At 43.9% G+C, this 24,581-nt stretch overlaps 1 protein-coding gene across 4 annotated transcripts in view; it reads right to left on the bottom strand.

The window, feature by feature from the left end:
* Window positions 1-24,581, bottom strand: part of LOC126162930 (leukocyte elastase inhibitor-like) — a 121,228-nt gene that overhangs the window by 60,919 nt on the left and 35,728 nt on the right. For all 4 annotated transcript variants that reach the window (XM_049919752.1, XM_049919751.1, XM_049919750.1 and 1 more), the window contains exons 5-6: window positions 12,040-12,254; window positions 10,240-10,425 (exon numbers count right to left, since the gene is read on the bottom strand). In XM_049919752.1, the coding sequence (XP_049775709.1) occupies window positions 10,240-10,425; window positions 12,040-12,254 (401 nt within the window). The remainder of the gene's footprint in view (window positions 1-10,239; window positions 10,426-12,039; window positions 12,255-24,581) is intronic.

Below are 24,581 nucleotides of genomic sequence, written 5' to 3'. Positions count from 1 at the left end.
CCGAGTGTTTCGAGCATACGAGAAATGACGCACGGAAATGGTCGATCGGGGTTTCTGTAAGAACAACATCAAGGATTTTTATCACGCATTTTAGTCGATTCTAAAATGGTAACGACCTCCTAATTTGTGCTTTAGAGATGAAATTGGAATGCTAAGCCTGAACACTATTGAAAATAGCAACATTCTGGTTCCTTACTTCAGTAGGTTGCCTAAGTTAAATTTCATGGAGCTGCTCAGCAGTGAAGCGGCAACAGACTATCCACATCCCCTCCTGTTCAGTGTTTCTCTAACTTTCAGCCACCTTGTCACATGGAAACTGAACTAATCAGAGGTAACCTAAAAGGCAATAAAGTAGCTTGTGGAGATTTTATTGTGTCGCAAGTATTACAGCTTGCGATTAATGACAACCTGTGCATACTACCTTGCCTCTTTCAAAAACGTTCGAGAACGGGTATAATCTTGGTTGAATAGCAGTCAAAAGCTAATCCATCCTCTCCATAGAAACGATGGCAATAAAGACGTCGACAGTAAAAGGGATATATGAGTCATGCCCGTTCTGTACAAGATTTTAAGCACATCTGTTGGGAATATAATTTCATCTTGATAAACAGATTGGCGAATACCGGCTGGTTACAGAAAATGCTGTCCCATCCAGAACAAATTTTGGATCTGAATGACATCATCAGATATATGTCAGCTGAGAAGTTTAACTGTTTGGTTGCGTTCGTTAAATTCAGAAAGCAAAGGGCGCGATTAATCACGAGTCGTTATGGAAGTATGTGGGGTGGATGAGACGTTCATAAACGTGATTAAGCATACTGTCACTTACGTAATAACAAAGATAAAATTAAAGAAAGAGATTTGAAAGCTCTTTGAGATAAAGATTGGGGTTTATGAAGGAATCTGAACGTCTCTGCGTCTTTCCAATAGTATCTTAGAACGTGTTGTTCGAGAATGGAGAAGTTCGCTGTATAAAGTACAAAGGAAAGAAATCAGTTTCTCTTGGGTCCCAAACTCAAAGAAGCTTACGGGGACTATCTGGTTATCGCGATGATATGGCCATTTTTGACAATTACATCGATTCAGCAATCAGGTAGATAAAAACTTAAAGAAACAACAAGAACGTAGAACAAATCTCCTATTGGAAAACGAAGTACATTATACATTTCAATGACGGGCCAGAATGGCTGATAACGGATCACTTGAAGATCACAAGGGTGAACAAGTCTAGGTATTCGGGTAAAGTATCCCAACACTATGGGCTAGAACAAGATGTGACTGGTATCCAGATCCGGAAACTAGAGTGGGAGTATCAATTGACTGAAAATGTCCGTAAGAAGAATACGCTGAATATAGGAGACAAACTATTACAGCACTGTTATAAGATTAGAACGTTTGTAGGCGTGTGTGCTTCAGTGACACAGGGCTTGCACCGAAAAAGACAGTTACATAAAAGATCTTACGGAATATATTGGCGAGAGACGGAGTGTTTCGAATGAGATCTAGTAAAGAAGTATATGGCAAGAGGAAATTAATGACAATATCAGCTAAAATATTAATCTTCCACGGGCACATTTGCCGCATTGCCAATAACAGTCTCACAAGGAAAATCTAAAATTATCAAAATCTGATGTAATCTAAGCTAAGATGGTTGCAAGAATGTGAGAGAGATCTAAGAGAGACGGGCATTGTAGAATGCAATATAACTGATACTAATGGTTTCGGAAAGATGGTAAAAGCTATAAGGGTGATGGTGCAACCAGAATCCATAAGACGGAGAGGGCCTTTAGCTGAGGAGCAAAAAAAAATGCGCTGATTGATGGGCTCAAAAGACATCGGTAGGATGTCAAAGATGGCCAACGAACGAAATTTAGACTATGAAAACGATATTTTTTATTAACAAAAGGAAAAAATTCGAAAAGAAAGACAGTCCGTCGGAAGTGGACATCTCTGTACATCTGTGAAATCAAAGTAAGCTGTTGGCTAATGCTCAGTATCAGGTTGTTCCGCTTGTGCTTTGAACCACCACAAGGCGGCGAGACTTTCCCGCGCAAAACTGTCCTATTCTTGGATGCGATCTCTCGTGATATCCAGTATATGAGGATGCCTCCAGTCACGATACATTGTAGATTTAAACAGGTCTCAAGTACGTTCAATCAGGTTCATCCCAGCAGATACCGGAGACTGTTCGATTGATTACTTGATGTTCACGAAGTGGTCACAATGCACTCGTGCACTACCGTCTTGAAAGACGAACCCATCGCCAAAATGTTTGACTGTAGGGGTCGACAGTGGTTGTACGATAGTGTTCCGATGCTGTGTAACCCTGATATCATTTTCTATCACGGCTAGAGATATCCAACTTTTGCACATTATATCGACACGAAACATGACTAAACTATCTTCTACTCCCAACGTGCGTTGGTATCTTTCCTACGACAATCACGAGTTAAAAATATCTTGCAGCCTTTGATTTATCTATTCTCGAGTCAGAGACATACGAGGGTGTACCCAAAAGAAACTGAACTCATTTCTTGGGAGGCAGAGATTTTGTAGGAGCGCACAGAGCGAACATGGGTCAGAAAGCCGAGTACTGTTGCTGAAGAATGTCAGGACTAGTTTCGGCAGAGTTTATAGTGACAACTGTTTTGTGTAATTGTCGTTTTTGCAATGGCTGATTTTCATGAAGAGCATGCGACGGTGAACTTTTGCTTTTTGCTCGAAAAAAGTGGAAGAGAAACACTTGAAACGTTAATAAAGGCGTACAAGGACGATGCTATGGGGAAAAGTCAAGTGTCTGAGTGGTTTTCCCGTTTAAAAATGGTAAAAGTTAGCTGATGACAAATCTCGTTCTGATCGTCCTTTCACGACCTGAACACATGAAAATGTTGAAAACATTGTTGCAGTCATCAATGAAGGTCGACGACGGACCATTGAAGAAATTGTAGAGCGGTCGGGAGTGACTTGGAGTTTGGGAATGTATAGGATTGCTGTCAAATTCTTACTACTACTGCTGACTGCATGAATGAAAACAAAGTCGCGGGAAGTATGCTGTGCTTTGAAGTATGCTGTGAGTCCCGAAATGACCGAAACTTTAAAAAAAAATTATCACACGTGACTAAACTTAGTGCTATGCTTATGGGCCTGAATCAAAGCAACAGTAAAGCCAGTAGAACACTTAAAGTTCACCTCGCCCCAAGAAAACACATCAGGTGAAATCATCATTAAAACCACGCTGATTTGTTTTTCCGATATGAGAGGAGCCGTCCATTCAGAGTTTGTTCCGCAGGGTCACACGGTTAACCAGGCTGTCTGCTTGGGAGTTTTGAAAAGACTGTGCAACAGTGTGCGGCGGAAGCGGTCTGATTTGCGGCTGTGCGGTGACCGGTTTGTCTATCACGGCAATGCCTTTGCTCACAATCACCTGTCTGTACGACAATTATTGACCAAAAATGGTGTGATACCTGTTTCTCACACCCATAATCACCCGACTTTGCCCCACGTGACTTTTCTTTTTCCTACAATGAAACGAGACATGAAAGGAAAGCATTTTGCAGGCATTGATGAGGTGAATAAAAAAAGATGGAGCCACTGTCTATCACCACAAAAGATGAATTTAACCAATGTTTTCTAAACTGGAATAAAAGATTAGAGAAGTTTATTATTGCAAGTGGAGAGTACTTTGAATGGTGCGAAAAGTGTCAGTTGACCCTAAATAACGAAAAGTGTGAGGTCATCCACATGAGTACTAAAAGGAACTCGTTAAACTTCGGTTACATGATAAATCAGTCTAATGTAAAAGCCGTAAATTCATCTAAATACCTAGGTATTACAATTACCAACAACTTAATTGGAAAGAACACATAAAATGTTGTGGGAAAGGCTACGCAAAGGCTGCGTTTTATTGGCAGGACACTTAGAAAATGTAACAGACCTACTAAGGAGACTGCCTACACTACGCTTGTCCGTTCTCTTTTAGAATACTGCTGCGCGGTGTGGTATCCTTACCAGGTAGGACTGACGGAGTACATCGAAAAAGTTCAAAGAAAGGCAGCACGTTTTGTATTATCGCGAAATATGGGAGAGTGTGTCACAGAAATGATACGGGATTTGAGCTGGAAATCATTAAAAGAAAGGCGTTTTTCATTGCGACGGAATCTTTTCACGTAATTACAATCACCAACTTTCTCCTCCGAATGCGAAAATGTATTGTTCACACCGACCCACATACGGCGGAACGCTCACCACGATAAAATAAGGGAAATCAGAGCTCGTACGGAAAGATATAGGTGCTCATTCTTCCCGCGCGCTATACGATATTGGAATAATAGAGAATTGTGAAGGTGGTTCGATGAGCCCTCTGCCAGGCACTTAAATGTGATTTCCAGAGTATCCATGTAGATGTAGATGAAGGGCACTGAAGGTTTGTGCATAAAATGTGAATGAATAATTTCAGAAAAAGTACGTTCGCTTCCTTTAGGGCACTCCCTCGTAGAAATACACAGACTGACAATCAAATCAGAAAACAGATAACAGACTGGGAAAATAGAACAGTTGCAGCGACCCTTTATCTTCATGTCACAACCTGTGAAGCGCTCAGCGTGGCATAGATTATCTCATGTTTTGTGCAGGATGTTTGGCACAGAAGACACTGAGCGATGCGGCACCCAAAGTAAATGTCATCAAGTCCTATTTCTTCATACAGTCCTTGGATCTCCCCACTATGAAGGGTAATCCGTTTAGCGACTTCCGCACCTGCCAGCTCTTAATTTGCCCTCGGAGTTAGCTGCTAGGCTGCTGATATCCACTTGCGTCTTCCACAGTTCCAGTTTGCCTTTTACGGAGACTCGGTAAGCTATTTCGATGATCACAGAATCTGAACCGTTGAGGACGAGGGTTTGAGGCATGTGTCGATGCGACCAGTGGGCTCTGTTCTGGTCCACTGGAAGCCTCTCGTTATCACCACCAACTTCAGAAGGTGGCGCTAATCGAAGTGAGTAATAAGGTTTGTCGGAGTTAGCTTGAGGCAACCTGTAGTTAGCCTACATGTTTCATGTGCACCAGATCGGACGGGCATATTCCACAGCAGAAGCACAGAGCGCCGTCGTTACTGAAGCGATTGTTGAAGAGTGCTAGCCTCATTTTGACCCTGCCTGTTTTCAAGTCAGACGTCTTAGTGTGGAGATTCCAATTTCGCTGTTCTTACAATGACATTGAATGTAAATGTTCTGTCAAGGTTATTCTCAGGTGCTTAGGAGCACTCGGGTTCCTCCTCGTTCGGTATGTTGTAACTGCGACCGGGACGGTCGCGGGGTAGAAATGATGGAAAGCGCGGCGGGACCTGCGGAGAGGCCCGCGAACAACAACACAGCGCGAGACGACGGACACGACCAACGAAGGACAGAACAAACAACAACGAGATCGAACAACGGAGTCACAAGGAAACCAAACAAACACGTCCACTCTGACACAGAACAAGTAAGTAAGCTGTCTAACGCGAGGCGATGTGTCAACAGACGTACGCGAGATTAGACTGGCTGGCTGAGCTTTTTTTTTTTCTTTATTTTGATTTTAAAACCTGTACAACATGCAGGCTGGCAGCAGCATTCTACGCTGCTCTTCAGCCGCAGAATAGACAATGAGAAAAAACATAAGAAATACACAGAATTTACATAACGGCGGATAATAAAACAGTAGACACATAAATACAAAACCACGGAGCCATTCACACTCGACGATAATCCACACTACAATCTGTTGACACGACGCACAAACACTGAAGATGTCGGTGGCACATGTGAACGATGGAATGTGACGGTCAACACTAAACACAAAACACGACGGCACACAAGAGAAACGGATGGCGATGATCTCCGGCGCGCTAATGTTCACGTAATGTGTGCGAGTCCGGGGACCTGCCAAGAGCGGGAGAAGGGTGAGGGGGAGGGAGAGGGGAGAGCAAAGATGCCAATGGCGGAGGAGATGGGAGGAGGAGTAGAGGGACGGGGGTAGGGGAAGCCCGGGTGAGAAGTGGTGAGAAAGGGAGGAGGGAGGGAAGGAGGAGAGAAGGGAGGGAGGGTGCCCAAAGGAAAAAAACACAGGAAGTGGGAAGGGAGGATCAAAGTTGATAGGAGGGGTAGATGGAGGGGAGGAGGGCATAATCAGGGAGAGGGAGCTGGCGGATGCCATCTTGGGAGAGGGTAAGGAGGTGGGGAGATGGAGACCGGGTGGGACGTGGGAATACAAGCGCGGCAGCGGGCGAGGCCGGGAGAGGATGGGCGAGACAAGCGGGTGAGGAGGATCGAGTTTGCGGGAGGTGTACAGGATCCGTATCCTTTCAAGGAAAAGGAGGAGGTGGGGGAATGGAATGAGATCGTACAGGATCTGCGTGGGGGAGGGGAGACGGATGCGATAGGCGAGGCGGAGAGCATGGCGTTCAAGGATTTGAAGGGATTTATAAAAGGTAGGGGGGGCGGAGATCCAGGCTGGATGGGCATAACAAAGGATAGGGCGGATGAGGGATTTATAGGTGTGGAGTATGGTGGAGGAGTCCAGACACCACGTACGGCCGGAAAGGAGATCGAGGAGACAGAGTCGGGAGCGTGCCTCGGCTTGGATTGTCCGGAGATGGAGGGTCCAGGAGAGTCGACGGTCAAGGGTGACGCCAAGGTACTTAAGGGTGGAGGTGAGGGCAATAGGACGGCCATAGATGGTAAGATAGAAATCAAGGAGGCAGAAGGAAGGGGTGGTTTTGCCTACAATGATCGCCCTGTTTTTGGAGGGATTGACCTTAAGCAACCATTGGTTGCACCAAGCGGTGAACCGGTGAAGATGGGATTGGAGAAGGTGTTGGGAACGCTGCAGGGTGGGGGCAAGGGCAAGGAAGGCGGTGTCATCGGCAAACTGGAGAAGGTCGACGGGGGGTGACGGCGGCGGCATGTCCGCCGTATACAAAAGGTACAGAAGGGGAGAGAGAACGGAACCTTGGGGCACACTGGCGGAGGGAAAAAAGGTGTAGGAATCCGTGTTATGGATGGTGACGTAGGAAGGACGGTGGGAGAGAAAGGAGGCGATCAGACGGACATAGTTAATGGGAAGGGCGAAGGTTTGGAGCTTGAAGAGGAGACTGGAATGCCATACGCGGTCATAGGCACGTTCGAGGTCCAGGGAGAGGAAGATTGCGGAGCGACGGGAATTAAGCTGTTCGGCAAGGAGATGAGTGAGGTGAAGGAGAAGGTCGTCGGAAGAGAAGGACGGCCGAAAGCCACAGTGGGTAACAGGAAGGAGGCGGTGCTGAAGACCGAGGTAAGGCTGATGGGACGGCAGGAAGAGACGGCGGACGGCGGTTTACCGGGTTTAAGGAACATCAGGATGCGGGAGGTTTTCCACAGGTCGGGGTAGTAACCGGTGGACAGGACTACAATGTAGAGCCTGGCCAGGGTGGAGAGGAAAGAGACAGGAGCTTCACGAAGGTGGCGGTAGGTGACAGGAGCGGTGTTGCGTTTTGTGCGGAATGTAGCAATGAGATCCTGTGTAGTGATAGGGGCATTGAGTTCCGTGTGTGCAATGTTGTCCAACTGGCTGAGCGAGAGGCAGGCGCTTAAGTACGCTATCGGGGGCGCCGCTGTTGGCCGCTGGGACCACGTGTTCCGCCGTGGCGCCCCCACACTAAAAGCGGGCCAGGAGGCGCTCGCCGCCACAGCTTACGGCGCGATGGTGCAGAGACCTCTATGGGTCTTCGACGTCCATGACGTCTAGCGCGGATTCAAATTCTGCTGCGCGCGGTACCAGACCGTATGTGGCTAACGACAACTTTATTTGTTCTGTAAATGATGCGCACTTCTCCCCACAGTGTCAAAGCTTTTGCGCTGTGCAGCAAATGCTATGTCATCTCCATACATGAAGCTTCTTGTACTTTGAGTCGGCGATTGGTCATTCATGTAGATGTTGAATAGAAGATAAGCTGGAATACTTCTCTGAGGTAGGCAATTTTTCTGTGTTCTCTTGCAACTATGCTGTGTTTATAAGTCACAAAATCTTGAGATTTTTGTAGAAGGGCAATGAATAATTAAGTGAGATGGAAGCCCTTGAGCAGGTTTAACAATGCTGCTGTGAAAGTAAGCGGACGCCATTGACCTAGGCAAATCAGGTATATTACATCTTTTTCTGCTGACCGCAGTCCTGGGGTTTTAAACCGTTGTTAGTAACAGGCGCCCAGAAAGCAAATTACACTACTGGTCATTAAAATTGTTACACCACGAAGATGACGTACTACAGACGCGAAATTTAACCGGCAGGAAGAAGATGCTGTGATATGCAAATGATTAACTTTTCAGAGCATTCACACAGCATTGGCGCCGGTAGCGACACCTACAACGTGCTGACATGAGGAAAGTTTCCAACCGATTTCTCATACACAAACAGCAGTTGACCGGCGTTGCCTGGTGAAACGTTGTTGTGATGCCTCGTGTAAGGAGGAGAAATGCGTACCATCACGTTTCCGACTTTGATAGATGTCGGATTGTAGCCTATCGCGATTGCGATTTATCGTATCACAACAGAGCTGCTCGCGTTGGTCGAGATCCAATGACTGTTAGCAGAATATGGAATCGGTGGGTTCAGGAGGGTAATACGGAACGCTGTGCTGGATCCCAATGGCCTCGTATCGCTAGCAGTCGAGATGACAGGCATCTCATACGCATGGGTGTAACGGATCGTGCAGCCACGTCTCGATCCCTGAGTCAACAGATGGGGACGTTTGTAAGACAACAACCATCTGCACGAACAGTTCGACGACGTTTGCAGCAGCATGGACTACCAGCTCGGAGACCGTGGCTGCGGTTACCCTTGACGTTGCATCACAGACAGGAGCACCTGTGTTGGTGTACTCAACGACGAACCTGGGTGCTCGAATGGCAAAACGTCATTTTTTCGGATGAATCCAGATTCTGTTTACAGCATCATGATGGTCGCATCCGTGTTTGGCGACGTCGCGATGAACGCACAATGGAAGCGTGTATTCGTCATCGCCATACTGGCGTATCGCCCGGAGTGATGGTAGGGGGTGCCATTGGTTACACGTCTCGGTCACCTCTTGTTCGCAATGACGGCACTTTGAACAGTGGACGATACATTTCAGATGTGTTATGACCCGTGGCTCTAACCTTCATTCGATTCCTGCGAAATCCTACATTTCAACAAGACAATGAACGAGCGCATGTTGCAGGTCCTGTACGGACCCTTCTGGATTCAGAAAATGTTCGACTGCTGCCCTGGCCAGCACATTCTCCAAATCTCTCACCAACTGAAAACGTCTGGTTAATGGTGGCCGAGCAACTGTCTCGTCACAATACGCCAGTCACTACTCTTGATGAACTGTGGTATCGTGTTGAAGCTGCATGGGCAGCTGTACCTGTACACGCCATCCAAGCTCTGTTTGACTCAATGTCCAGGCGTATCAAGGCCGTTATTACGGCCAGAGGTGGTTATTCTGGGTACTGATTTCTCAGGATCTCTGCACCCAAATTGCGTGAAAATGTAATCACATGTCAGTTTTAGTATAATATATTCATCCAATGAATACCCGTTTATCATCTGCATTTCTTCTTGGTGTAGCAATTTTAATGGCCAGTAGTGTATAGGATAGAGTTTTGTATATTGCTTGAGTCGCTACAGCCTCCCCAGTTATCTTAAAAAGAAGAAACAACTGAGATTATGTAGTTCTGTTGTTGTTGTGGGGTGAACCTATACGATACGATAATTTGTAAGTGGCTGCCATCAGCAGGTGTTGCTGGCACAGACGACCCCTACAGGCAAATTCTTCAGGGTTTTGTAGAAAGTTGGAGTAATGTCGCTTCGAGAACACGGCCTCCTCCACGCGCTGACAACACTTTTATTCCCAAAAAGCGACAATTCGTTCACACGCTGGTATTAACACGACCAGTCGAAGCATGTTGATAGAACAGCATACACAAGACGTACTGCCCAGTTAGCAACCACTGTGAGATTGCAAGTTTATTCTTACTTCCATTACACGTGTAGCTTTACGTAGTGATTCCCTGATGTCAAAAGAGTATGAAGAAAGCGGTTCCAGATTAATAAAACACCTCCTATGCAACAAAGGGTAGTGCGAACGTCTTTCGGGCAGATTTTGTGACGTTATTATGAGGAAAAGTTTACGTTAAATATTACTTATTAAACATATCTGACTTATTATGAGTTTGAAAATATTAAACTCACTGTTATCAGAGTGTCTTTTAGAGTCTTGAAGTATTCCATTTTGAATTTCGGTAAATATACAAAGACGTTGTTGTTGGTCATTCTCTTCACAATGTCCGACACATCAACTTTGTCAAGATTTCTCTCGAGCTCTTGCAAACCATTCACTTCTTTTGGTAACAATACCACCATATTCAGATTCCAATCCTGAGGAAGAAAACGGAAACTGATTAGACCGAATTCAAACACAGTTGCAGCAAAATTTCCAAGCGATACAAGGAGATATTTATGTATTTTTACTCCAGTTACGGTTCATAAAATTTTTTTATACATCGAGTAAGTATTTCTGTCCACGATTACCATCTTCATACCCGAGTATACACAGTTTGCTAATCATATCGAGTCGGCATTGTGACTGCACCACTTTTACATATGTCGGCTCGATATGATTAGGAAGTGTATGTACTCAGGTCTGAAGACCGTAATTATGGACCGAAATTAATTACCTGATGTCAAAAAAAAATTGTGATTCGCACCTGGAATATAATATGTATAAAATTGATTAGGTAATCAGAAAATATCTTTCCACTGTATCTTTTACTTGGGCCATGAAAAAAGATAATTTTACAATAAAAATAAAAATTTGTCCATTTAGAACTACAACATAAGGAGAAACAAGTTTCTAGTTGTGGGCATTTCCGTAACAGCTGTATATAACTTCCAGTTAACGCCTTTTTCATTCTGAACATGAAATTTTTTTATTTAACTTAAGCACTCAGACGCGTTTCGCCTTAGTTACAATGCATCTCGAGAGAGCGACCTGAAACACAACACGATTTTTTTACATATAGGTTATCGTTTATACGTTCAGGCTATAGATTTAAAACAGTTCATTGAAGTTTTTACAGTAAAGTATGCAAAAGACGTTTTTCTTGTGAACTACAACAGTATAAGGAGTTTTCAAATGAAAAGGTACGCATTGTCGCAGCAACCAAACCAGCTGAAATTGACGTTATCCGCTTTGGGATAACGTACTGAGACATCTATGGACGCGATGGAAGCGTCGTTACCTATCCCTAAAAAATTCAAAGTTGCGTTCTCAGCAGACAAGGTGCTGCTCTCCGTCTTTTTCGACGTCCGAGGTCTGATACTCATCGACTACATCGAGCTAGGAGAAACCATTAAGTCATTAAGAGTGACGTGTACTGTTAGATACTCCGTAGCCCACCGAAGTAATCAAGAGCAAACGGCCTGAGCTGCTTACCGGATAGTGACTGTGCTCGGAAAAAAAAAAAAACTCAGAGAAGCCCTTTAACTCGAACGACGAACTGAAGGACACAGGGAACTCTTCGGCTCTTGAAAAAGTGAAACTGAAATTGTTGTGCTCAGACCCCTGTTCATTACTTTTGAATAAACACTTCAGTTATACCTACAGTAGTGTATAGTAACTTTTCTTTTGAACACCCCTCATAATATTCATGGAATTTTCTGAAACTTAGATTTCTGATGTGCAAATGCAACTAGAGCTTGCGCTATAACCTCATTAAAATCCTGCAGGGTGTACAACCTCGCGATCTTATGAAATGCTTAAAATACTGAAACTCTAAAATAACCGACGTTCCTGCAGTTGCTAAGCACATGCACTGAGAAGGGATTTTAATGAGTGTGACACCGGCTGCAGAAAACGTGGTTATTTTAACTCGTAACATTTCTGTCCTTTGAAATATTTATGCAAATTTTTATTTAATTCTCACTAGTAGTATCGCCCATTCCTAAAATTATATGAAGAATTAAATATGTGGAAATTGTGAATCAAATTACCTTGTAAGGAAGCATAAGCGCCTGCGTATTTAATTCAGTTAAGTCAACATACTGGAAATGGTCCTCGACGTACATCATATCAACATCTTCCGTCGTTCCTGACGATAAATGGAAAGGTGTAGGCTTGGTTTCATCCTCGTAAAATACCTTAAGCCATGCACCCTTAAAGTAAATAGCGTTGACAAGGACCATGAGTGTTTCAGCATCCAAAGCGCCTGTGAAAGTGGAACACCAAATGTAGAAAGGGAGAAAAATCGTTTTTATATTACGATACAGGATTGCAACAAAAACTTCATTGATAATTTTACAAAATGGACTCGTAATGCATAAGAAATGACTCTTACAGGATAAAAACGAAGTACAATTCCATTGTTGTGATGTTCGCTCTACTGATAACATTTTTACTTGAACTCTACCCAAATCATTGGTTACACAGGCCAACGATGGAAAAACTTTTTTGCTGAAAATACCTTATTCTTATGTCTTTTAGGGCGGGAAATCCAACTATGATTCTTAAAACACTGTATCAGCCTCCATTTCTTCACATTTTACAGCTAATTTTATTAAATTAAGTGATTAAAAAATTTAACAGCTTTTATATAGTTAAAATAATTTTAAAAGGAGGTGTAATGAAGTAGATGATGTTGGTAGCACTGCTGAAAAACATTTTCTGGCAAAAAATGTCAGTTTTTGTGTTAGCAGATGGTGTTTTGTTTACTGTCAGCCGAACCTCACTTTCCCGTTTCCTGTACCTGTGCTCAGTACAATGTCTAATCGTGGTTGTAAAAACTCTGCTGAACGTTTTTGTTGCATTTGTGGTGAATTTGTGATTACAAAACACCAAAGAAACATTACAGACTTTGTGAAAAAGGTTTATCTATCATACTTTGGATCTAAACTTGGTGATCAAGAAAAATCTTGAGCGCCGCATGAGGTATGTTATATGTGTGTTGAAGATCTGAGAAAATGGTCCACAAAGGAGAAAAAAAGCCTTTAGATTGGCGGTTCATATGATACAGAGGGAGCCAAGAAATCATTCCGGTGATTTCTACTTTTGCATTGTTCATATTACTGGCCATAATTCGAAAAACAAGAACGTAATAAGCTACCCTAACCTTTCGTCTGCCATCCGACCGGCAGGGCATGGTGCAGATTTGCCATTTCCTGAACCACCAGATGATTTAAATTCTATTCCAACAGAAATATTTTCTGACGTACAATGTGATTTAGATGAACCAGATGATGATGAATTCCATTGTAATACAGAGAGTGTAGAGCCCAAATTGTTTACTCAGACCGAGCTGAACGATTTGGTTCGGGATTTGGGCTTAACGAAATAAAAAGCTTAATTGCTTGGCTCTAGATTAACAGAAAAGAAATTATTGACAGCTGGAACCGGCATATACATGTATAGAAGTGAGAGCAGCAATTTTCCAAGTTTTTTCAACAAGAAGGTGATTTAGTATACTGCTCATACATTCCCAGTCTGATGAGTGAGTTTAGTATTGAATACAAAAAGGAAGACTGGAGGCTGTTTATTGATTCAAAAAAATGGTTCAAATGGCTCTGAGCACTATGGGACTTAACATCTATGGTCATCAGTCCCCTGGAACTTAGAACTACTTAAACCTAATTAACCTAAGGACATCACACAACACCCAGCCATCACGAGGCAGAGAAAATCCCTGACCCCGCCGGGAATCGAACCCGGGAACCCGGGCGTGGGAAGCGAAAACGCTACCGTACGACCACGAGATGCGGGCTGTTTATTGATTCATCCAAAACTAGTTTAAAGGCTGTTTTATTACACAATGGTAACATGTATGCATCTATACCTGTTGGACAATCTGTACATATGAAAGAAAGCTATGAAAACCTAGAAATAGTGCTAAATAAAATAGGCTATTCTGCTCATGGTTGGATGATATCTGGCGATCTAGAAGTAACATGCATGGTTCTTGGTCAACAAGGTGGCTTTACCAAATTTCCATGTTTCTTGTATGAATGGGACAGTTGGGCTAGGGATCAACACTGGTGCAGAAAGAACTGGCCTATGAGGGAGTCTTTAAAACCTGGTGAGAAGAACATTCCACGCAAAAACCTTGTTGTTGTTGTTGTTGTTGTTGTTATGGTCTTCAGTCCTGAGACTGGTTTGATGCAGCTCTCCATGCTACTCTATCCTGTGCAAGCTTCTTCATCTCCCAGTACCTACTGCAACGTACATCCTTCTGAATCTGCTTAGTGTATTCATCTCTTGGTCTCCCCCTACGATTTTTACCCTCCACGCTGCCCTCCAATACTAAATTGGTGATCCCTTGATGCCTCAGGACATGTCCTACCAACCGATCCCTTCTTCTGGTCAAGTTGTGCCACAAACTTCTCTTCTCCCCAATCCTATTCAATACTTCCTCATTAGTTATGTGTCCGCCCCAGTAGCTGAGTGGTCAGCGTGACGGATTGCCGTCCTCCGGGCCCGGGTTCGATTCCCGGCTGGGTCGGAGATTTTCTCCGCTCAGGGACTGGGTGTTGTGTTGTGTTCATCATCATTTCATCCCCATCCGGCGTGCAGGTCGCCCAATGTGGCGCCGAATGTAATAAGACCTGCGCCAAGGCGGCCGGACCTGCCCCGCGAGGGGCCTCCCGGCCAATGACGCCAAACGCTCATTTCCATTTCATTTCCATTAGTTATGTGATTTACCCATCTAATCTTGTAGATCCAAAAAACGTACTCCTACCACCTCTAAATATAAAGTTAGGCCTAATGAAACAGTTTGTAAAGGCTTTGCCTAAAGAGGGACCAAGTTTTAAGTATGTCTGCCAAACGTTTCCACACCTTTCAGAAGCTAAAGTAAAAGAAAGCGTCTTTGTCGGACCTTACATTAGAAAATTGATTTTTGATGTTAACTTTGAATCCACAGTGACCTTAAATGAGAAAGGAGCATGGGTATCATTCTAGCAAGTCGTTACAGAGTCAACTTTTTCATCTCAGAGTAGCACTTGCACCGTACATCCTCAATTATCTTTTGGATGTATTCCAGTCTATGTACTCGCCTGAAATTTTTATCCTCTACTGCTATCTACTACCACACAAGTTATTCAGTGATATTTTAACACATGTCCTATCGTCCCTCCACGTCATCCTGTCAGTGCTTTTTCCATGTGTTCCTTTCTTCGCCAGCCGCGTGTTGTAGCCACGCGCCTTGCCAAGGTTCGCGCGGCTTCCCCCGTCGGAGGTTCGAGTTCTCCCTCGGGCATTGGTGTGTGTGTTGTCCTTAGCTTAAGTTAGATTGAGTAGTGAGTAATCCTAGGGACCGATGACCTGCAGCAGTTTGGTCCCATAGGAACTTACCACCACAAAAATATTTCTTCGCCAATTCTATAGAGAATATTATTCTTATCAGCAGCTTGGATGCATGGGGCGTTGAGGTGATTGTACAATAGGCCTCGCAGTTATCTGCACTTGCTGTCTTCAGGATTGCATGGATGATATTTTTCTAAAAGTCTGGTGGTATTCCTCAAGTGTCATTTATTCTTCACTTCAACTTGAATAGCCGTTTGGTCGCCACTTCCACCAATGGTTTTAGAAACTCCGAAGCAATATTGTCTGTTCCTGGTGCGTTACCTAATTCAGATCTTGCAAACGCCGCCTCCAATACTGAATACCCTATGTCTTCTATATCAACTCACATTTATTGGTCTACCAGGGGATTTCTAAAACTAAGTTACATCTACATCTACATCTGCATCTACATGATTACTCTGCAATTCACATTTAAGTGCTTGGCAGTGGGTTCATCGAACCACAATCGTATTATCTCTCTACCATTCCACTCCCGAACAGCGCGCGGGAAAAACGAACACCTAAACCTTTCTGTTCGAGCTCTGATTTCTCTTATTTTATTTTGATGATCATTCCTACCTATGTAGGTTGGGCTCAACAAAATATTTTCGCATTCGGAAGAGAAAGTTGGTGACTGAAATTTCGTAAATAGATCTCGACGCGACGAAAAACGTCTTTGCTTTAATGACTTCCATCCCAACTCGCGTATCATATCTGCCACACTCTCTCCCCTATTACGTGATAATACAAAACTAGCTGCCCTTTTTTGCACCCTTCCGATGTCCTCCGTCAATCCCACCTGGTAAGCATTCCACACCGCGCAGCAATATTCTAACAGAGGACGAACGAGTGTAGTGTAAGCTGTCTCTTTAGTGGACTTGTTGCATCTTCTAAGTGTCCTGCCAATGAAACGCAACCTTTGGCCCGCCGTCCCCACAATATTATCTATGTGGTCTTTCCAACTGAAGTTGTTCGTAATTTTAACACCCAGGTACTTAGTTGAATTGACAGCCTTGAGAATTGTACTATTTATCGAGTAACCGAATTCCAACGGATTTCTTTTGGAACTCATTTACATACATACATTATTACATTTACATACATACATTATTGAATGATGAATTACGCTTCAGAGTGACTCTGATACATTTCGGTGATTTGCAACATAGTCACCAAGTCTCTTTCAACGCAGATCGTGACAGTCTACCAATAGCTCAGTTCCTCCACGATAGAAATCCGCGACTTGGTCACGAAACCATTCGAGAACACCTATGTGAAGGTCCTCAGCGTTGAAAATTCTCTTTTTCTCTGTCCTGAAACATTCACTAGGCATTGTCGTTTGTGGTCAATGTCGACGGCCTTTTTTTGTCCTTTCTTTCCGATCAGCAGCACCCACGTTCCTGCGGCCTAAGAGAAAACGTTAGCACCATTTCACTGTGGCTGAAAGCGAATCATAGCGTTTGGTCCCTGTACCACCAGAATTTCACAACGATTTTGTGTGCAGTTTAGACGTTTTTCCCACAAGAATCGTACTGCTCCATGCACTTCTACTTTCGGGTACATTTCCAATTGCAGCACACATTCACTCGCACGGTGTGATGCTCCAGAACCTTGTCTGCAGGAAACCCGGTACATGTTCCCTCTTCTGACTACGCGCCATTCATATCGTGCATACTCGTAGCATGGGACGTCCTGAACACCCGATGTATCACGTCACTCGACAAGTCCAGCTCCATTCTCCACCCTCTTCCTCCATTACTAATATTTATTGGAAAGGAGAAATGTTCAAATGTCTGTGAAATCTTATGGGACTTAACTGCTAAGGTCATCAGTCCCTAAGCTTACACACTACTTAATCTAAATTGTCCTAAGGACAAACACACACACCCATGCCCGAGGGAGGACTCGAACCTCCGCCGGGACCAGCCGCACAGTCCATGACTGCAGCGCCGTAGACCGCTCGGCTAATCCCGCGCGGCTGCAAAGGAGAATAACCGATTATTTGAAGTGGCATAAAATATTTTGTGGCGGACAGCTTTCATGGGCTATTCCACTCCCTCATCTTATTTGTCGACACATTATTTGAAAAAGATTTTAAAGCTATTCAGGTATCACAAGCAATAGACGAAGTTGAAATACCACAGTACAGATCAATAATTCCAACCAAGAGACGATATATGATTAATATTAACTGATTAAAACACCAATACAAATGCATAGATGACTTACGAAATGTCTCAAAAAAATCTGAGTCGAGAGTTGTAGTCTGCCAGTTAAATACAATATTTAGTGATATATGCGTCAACCAAATTCGGATTGGAATGTCGAAACACCTTTCAACCATCTAAATTCCCAGTTGTTATTTTATTGAGCAACCAGTTTCAGCGCTGTACGAGAACTGTTCGAAAAATTCCGGAACATTCGTAATTTCGCGCCAGTGGTGTGTTGAAGCGAAATGTGTTGGTCATCCCTGCACACACCTGTGTTTAATGTGTAACTGCCGGAAGTTTCATCGTTGTAGGTCTGTTAGTTATTTGTCAGTGCTCAGTTTGCCAATTTCGAGATGGCAGAGTTACAAGAACAATGCGTCTGCATTAAATTTTTCGTGAAACTCAAGAAAACCTTTACAGAGACACACCAAACAATGCAGGACGCCTACAATGATGAGTACTTAAGCAGTATTCGGTTTTACGAATGGTTCACTCAGTCCAAAAATGCCCGGACAGAATTTAAAGATGACTCTCCTTCAGGAAGCCCTTCGACGTCTTCAACGCTCATGTCATGAATTTCAATGAAACTGTTCGTGCCAATACGAAGACTCATTGTCCGAAACAGTGCAGAAGAATGTAACAATTCATTTGGATCATGTCATGAAATCCTGACACGGCATCTTGGAATGCATTGTGTTGCCGCCAAGTTCGTCCCATGGCTCATGAGTCAAGACCAGAAAGACCGTCGCCTCGCAATCTGTGAAGAAGTTTTGGTTCGCGCAAATGAGAACGAGATGTTCCTTAAGAGAATCATAACTGATGATGAGACGTGGGTCAACGGCTATGACGATGAGACCAAGGTTCAGTCTACACAGTGAGTCGGGAAAGGTTCTCCAAGACCAAAAGAACTCGTCAGGTCAGATGTCAAAGCCATGCTGATGGTTTTCTTTGACTCTGAAGGATTAGTTCCTCATGAATTCGTGCCACAGGAAAAACCGTTAATCTGTCGTACTATCGGGACGTGTTGCGACGCCTGCGAGAAAATGTGAGAAGGAAACTGCCTGAAATGTGGCAACTAATGGCTCTTGCATCACGATAACGCACTCGCGCATTCATCCCTGTTGGTAGGTGACTACTGCACAGAATACGAAATCACTGTGTTACCTCATCCTCCAGAACTCCCCCCTGCGGACATTTTTTTATTTCCAACGGTGAAAAATCCGTTGAAAGATCGAAGATTTACAATGGTAGACGAGATAAGAGAAAATTAGTAGACTGTGCTTCTTGCGATCCATCAAGAGGTGCTCCAAAGACTGCTTCGGGAAGTGGAAACGGTGTTGGGAGCGATGCATCAATTGTGCAGGAGAGTATTTCGATGGAGGCTATGACAATAAAAAGCGTATAAAAATTTTGTGGACCACAAAGTTCCGTAATTTTTTGAACAGACCACGTATTACTCCATCTTCAGGCCCTCTGACCGACATGTAGGTAGATTCCCACCTCTGGTCCAATCAAAATGAGGGCCAGCATTCAATGACTGTTGTACGTAGGTTTTTGACACAGCGGTCGAAGGGACCGCTGTGTCAAAATTCTACGGATACCAGTCAATGAGCCGGCCGGAGTGTCCCAGCGGTTCTAGGCGCTACAGTGTGTAACCTGTAACGCCGGAAATGCATATCCTCCTATTTCCATCTATTGTGCTATTATTTTTTTTCCTTGCTTTGTTACCTCAAGATATGACATTTCTGTCTCTTTGTATATTGTAATTGTTTTACTATTTGTATATTTATGCATTTATGTCGATGTATAATTGGTTTGTTTCGTAAATATTATTTGTATTTTTACGCTGGGTCTTGCCTAGGGAAAACTGCTATCGAACGATTACGTCGATAGGTCGTGTGAAGAATCAAAGTGTGTAGGATCTTTGGTAGTGTTAACTCTGCCGCGTGGAGCGCGGGCTGGGCAGAGGGAGTCTGGCTGGAGTAGCGAGTGGAGCAGGTGTGTTGTGTGAAGCTCCCGCGAGCTGCCGCGCTTTCGGGGTTTGGCAGCATGTAATTGCGCTCGACTTGCGATGATAGTTTCTGACATGGTGTCGCGGACTGGAAGCATTAGCTGGCGCACATCAAGAGCCCGTTTCGTCTGGTGACCGTGTCGAGAAGAAGGCGCGCCAACATCCAGCTTCTGCAACAGCGACGGCCGACAATGAGTGACTGTCGCCACCTCCTCGATCGACGGCTTCAAACTTTCAATCAACCAACAAGGAAGACTGGACGCACGTAAAGTTTTAGAACTGTATGGCAGACCTCAGCTTTTCAAACTGTTCCATTTTCGTCACTATAATTACAGCAACTTAGCATGAACTTTTGTTGCTCATTGTCCCAATTGCATTACCAAGCAGAGTCCCTTCCTTTTCCGAAATGAACCCGAGTGTCGTTGAAATTCAAACGCCAGCATTAAAGTAATATAGCTAACTCGTTTTCACTGCTTTAATTTCAAAATACGGTTAAAGTATTTATAGCTGGCTACACTATTTAGATTACACAAGCACAAATTAAGAGTGCGAGTTTTGTTACCATATTTTAGCTTACCTGTGACTGCAGCTCAGCTTGGTACGTACTAAATTTTACTATTGTTAATTGTTCGGAATCATTTAATTCAAGTTCAAAGTTAAATCTCTTATTTCTAAATTGCGTAGATTCAAGTAGTTTTTGAAATGATTGTTGAGGTAGTCCAAGACTAACCGTATTTTACTGAATTTCGATGTGCTTCAGAAAGAAAGCTCACTATTAACTTCAGTCACTAAATTAACTTTCGATTTTCCGGTTTCATTAATTCTTTTGCTAAATTAAGTCAGGGTGTAGCGAAATTTATTACTTCTGACAAACTTTCAGTTTTCACACTACACGTGTCGACCTTCAGTAGCCACGCTTCTAGTGCCAATTATATGTGTAATAACCTTTCTTTTTCAGTTACTATAGTAATTGTCCTCAGGACTGGCGACCGTGATTTCCCCCAAATCTCAAATACCTAATTACCGCTAGTTAATTGTTAACGTAACGGCTGCACATTTACTTTCTTTATTAACTTTATCCCTTTTCAAAATTAATTTCCACCAGTTTCATTAGCACATTTCTTTTCATTTAGATGTAACCCTTTCCTCCCTCTTTACCGACAGGTTAACTTCGGTGACGATTGCTTTTCCAAAACTCCCATTAGGTACACGCGGTTTCATTTTTCACTGTCATTAAGGTCGGTAAGTGAGGGGGAGGTTACAAACCGCGCGACCGCTACGGTCGCAGGTTCGAATTCTGCCTCGGGCATGGATGTGTGTGATGTCCTTAGGTTAGTTAGGTTTAATTAGTTCTAAGTTCTAGGCGACTGATGAACTCAGAAGTTAAGTCAAATAGTGCTCAGAAACATTTGAACTATTTTTGAACCAGTCAATGAATTCTAGCCCCTATTTTGACTGGTATAAAGGTGGGAATCTGTTTACACGTCGGTCAGAAGCCGAAACTCGTTGGTCAGTAAGATAACAACTGGAAATTTAGAAGGCTTAAAAGTGTTTTGTTTCGACGTTCTGCGTTCTGTACAGAACAGCCGAGGTCCTGCAACCATCTGTGTAAAGATGGACATACAAAGACATTCCTCTGAGTTGTTGATTTGACCTTCCTGTACTGATTTCCGTACTTCTGTAGTTTTAAGCCTCCTAGCCTCTAATCAACTCGTTTAAATTAATATACACCGACGGAAAAAATCCCAACACCAATAAATAATTAATGTAGAGTAATGAAATATCCGAAATAAATTTAAGTGATTAACGTTCCAAGTTCACGGCTTAATGTAAGTGCGAAATAAGCTATAACAAATGTGAAACGCTGGTACGCTAATAACCGTTGTAGCTGCCAGAATGCTCCGTGCATACGAGGGCAAGTTAATTGTTTGTTGTTGTTGTTTGTTTGGGGGGAAGAGACCAAACAGCGAGGTCATCGGTCTCATCGGATTAGGGAAGGATGTCGGCCGTGCCCTTTCAAAGGTACCATCCCGGCATTTGCCTGGATCGATTTAGGGAAATCACGGAAAACCTAAATCAGGATGGCCGGACGCGGGATTGAACCATCGTCCTCCCGAATGCGAGTCCAGTGTGCTAACCACTGCGCCACCTCGCTCGGTGGCAAGTTAATTATTATCCGCAAAGTAGTTATAAAATTTTATTCTGATCAAATAGGAAACTTACAAGAACATCATTTTTCGACATGGTCTCCTTGTGTTTCAACGCATTTGGTCCATCGTTGTACAAGCTTCCTGATGCTCTCTTAAAAGAAGGTTCTCGGTTGAGCTGCGAGCCACGAATGCACCACTTCTTTCACTGCTTCGTCCGAGGCAAATCGACTGTCCCTTAATGCCTGTTTCAGTGGACCAAACGAGTGATAGTCAGAAGCGGCAAGATCGGAACCATATGGAGGATGATCCAGTACGAGTTTCTGGAGCGTTTCAGCAGTGTGGGCATCAGTATGCGGACAGGCATTGACGTGCAACAGCACAACACCTTTTGACAACAATCCTCGGCGTTTGCGTTAAACTAGAGTCTTCAGCCTGGCAGTAAGCATCTCACGTAACGTGCACTGTATATTGTTGTGCCCCTTTCCCCATAATGTTCCAGTACTGGACCTTGTGTGTCACAAAAAACCGTAAGCATCAGTTTCCCTGTGGACGGTTGGGTCTTGCATGGGGAATTTGCCTGATTCCATTCCATACTCTGCCGTTTACTCTCCGGCTCGTAATGATGGATCCACGTTTCGTCACCAGTAATGATCCTATCTAAGAAGTTGTTCCCTCCGTTACCATAGCGAGCCAAATATTTTTTGCAGATGTCCAAGCGCGTTTGTTTATGCAACCGTGTGAGTTGTTTTGGAACCCATCTTGCACAAACTTTATGAAACCCAAGTCTGTTGTAGATGATTTCTTAGGCAGAACCGTGACTAATTTGCAGACGATGTGCCACTTCGTCAATAGTTAATCGTCTAAGAGAAACATTTCACGTGACTGCTCAATGGTTACTTCATTTATGGCGGTAAACGGTCGTCCGGCTCCTTCATCGTGCGTAACACCTGTGCGACCATTTCGGAATTTTTCAATCCATTCGTAGACACTCCGTTGTGGCAAAACACTGTTCCCATACTGTACCGAAAGTCTTCGATCAATTTCGGCCCCTGATATGCATTCCGACCACAAAAAACGGATCACTGACGTTGCTCTTCTTTGGTGCAAATAGGCAGCGGGGCAGCCATGATTAACAGCAGGGCAGAGATAACGAAACTAACCTAGCAGGTTGAAAATTGCAAAGATATAACAAGAAATAAACAAAGCATGCGTCATCAACATAAAACGACAGTACTACCAAAATAAACAAAAATATAACTAAATTGCGGATAACAATTGACTTATCCTCGTACATTGTTTCGTACAGGTGCCAGATTTCAGATTGTGGAACGAAGTTTCGTGCCTGTTGCACATTCACTTACTCCGTCAATACGGGGATCGTTAATGCTGTTTGTGGATGACACTGGAATGTCAAATGATTTCCCATACATGCCCGATTGGAGCAAGCCAAGGTACACTACTGGCCATTAATTTTGCTACACCAAGAAGAAATGCAGATGATAAACGGGTATTCATTGGACAAATATATTATACTAGAACTGACATGTGATTACATTTTCACGCAATTTCGGTGATTCTGAAAAATCAGTACCCAGATTAATAACGGCCTTGATTCGCCTGGGCATTGAGTCAAACAGAGCTTGGATGGCGTGTACAGGTACAGCTGCCCATGCAGTTTCAACGCGATACCACAGTTCATCAAGAGTAGTGACTGGCGTATTGTGACCGGCCAGTTGCTCGGACGCCATTGACCAGACGTTTTAAATTGGTGAGAGATCTGGAGAACGTGCTGGCTAGGGTAGCAGTCGAACATTTTCTGTATCCAGAAAGGCCCGTACAGGACCTGCAACATACGGTCGTGCATTATCCTGCTGAAATGTAGGGTTTCGCAGGGATCGAATGAAGGGTAGAGCCACCGGTCGTAACACATCGGAAATGTAACGTCCACTGTTCAAAGTGCCGTCAATGTGAACAAGAGCTGACCGAGACGTGTAACCAATGGCACCCCATACCACAACACCGGCTGATACGTCAATATGGCGATGACGAATACACGCTTCCAATGTGCGTTCACCGCTATGTCGCCAAACACGGATGCGACCATCATGATACTGTAAACAGAACCTGGATTCATCCGAAAAAATGACGTTTTGCCATTCGTGCACCCAGGTTCGTCGTTGAGTACTCCATCGCAGGCGCTCCTGTCTGTGATGCAGTGTCAAGGGTAACTGCAGCCATGGTCTCCGAGCTGATAGTCCATGCTGCTGCAAACGTCGTCGAACTGTTCGCGCAGATGGTTGTTGTCTTGCAAACGTCCCCATCTGTTAACTCAGGGATCGAGACGTGGCTGCACGATCCGTTACAGCTATGCGGATAAGATGCCTGTCATCTCGACTGCTAGTGATACGAGGCCGTTGGGATCCAGCACGGTGTTCCGTATTACTCTCCTGAACCCACCGATTCCATATTCTGCCAACAGTCATTGGATCTCGACCAACGCGAGCAGTAATTTCGCGATACGATAAACCACAATCGCGGTAGGCTACAATTCGACCTTTATCAAAGTCGGAAATGTGATGGTACGCATTTCTGCTCCTTACGCGAGGCATCACAACAACGTTTCATCAGGCAACGCCGATCAACTGCTGTATGAGAAATCGGTTGGAAACTTTCCTCATGTCAGCACGTTGTAGGTGTCGCCACCGTTGCCAACCTTGTGTGAATGCTCTGAAAAGCAAATCATTTGCATGTCACAGCATCTTCTTCCTGGCGGTTAAATTTCGCGTCTGTAGCACGCCATCTTCGTGGTGTAGCAATTTTAATGGCCAGTA

This window comes from Schistocerca cancellata, chromosome 2, assembly GCF_023864275.1.
Source record: "Schistocerca cancellata isolate TAMUIC-IGC-003103 chromosome 2, iqSchCanc2.1, whole genome shotgun sequence".
In the NCBI taxonomy this organism is placed as follows: domain Eukaryota; kingdom Metazoa; phylum Arthropoda; class Insecta; order Orthoptera; family Acrididae; genus Schistocerca; species Schistocerca cancellata.
The sequence above is the reverse complement of the archived record's forward strand: the minus strand, read 5'-3'. Positions and strand labels throughout refer to the sequence as shown.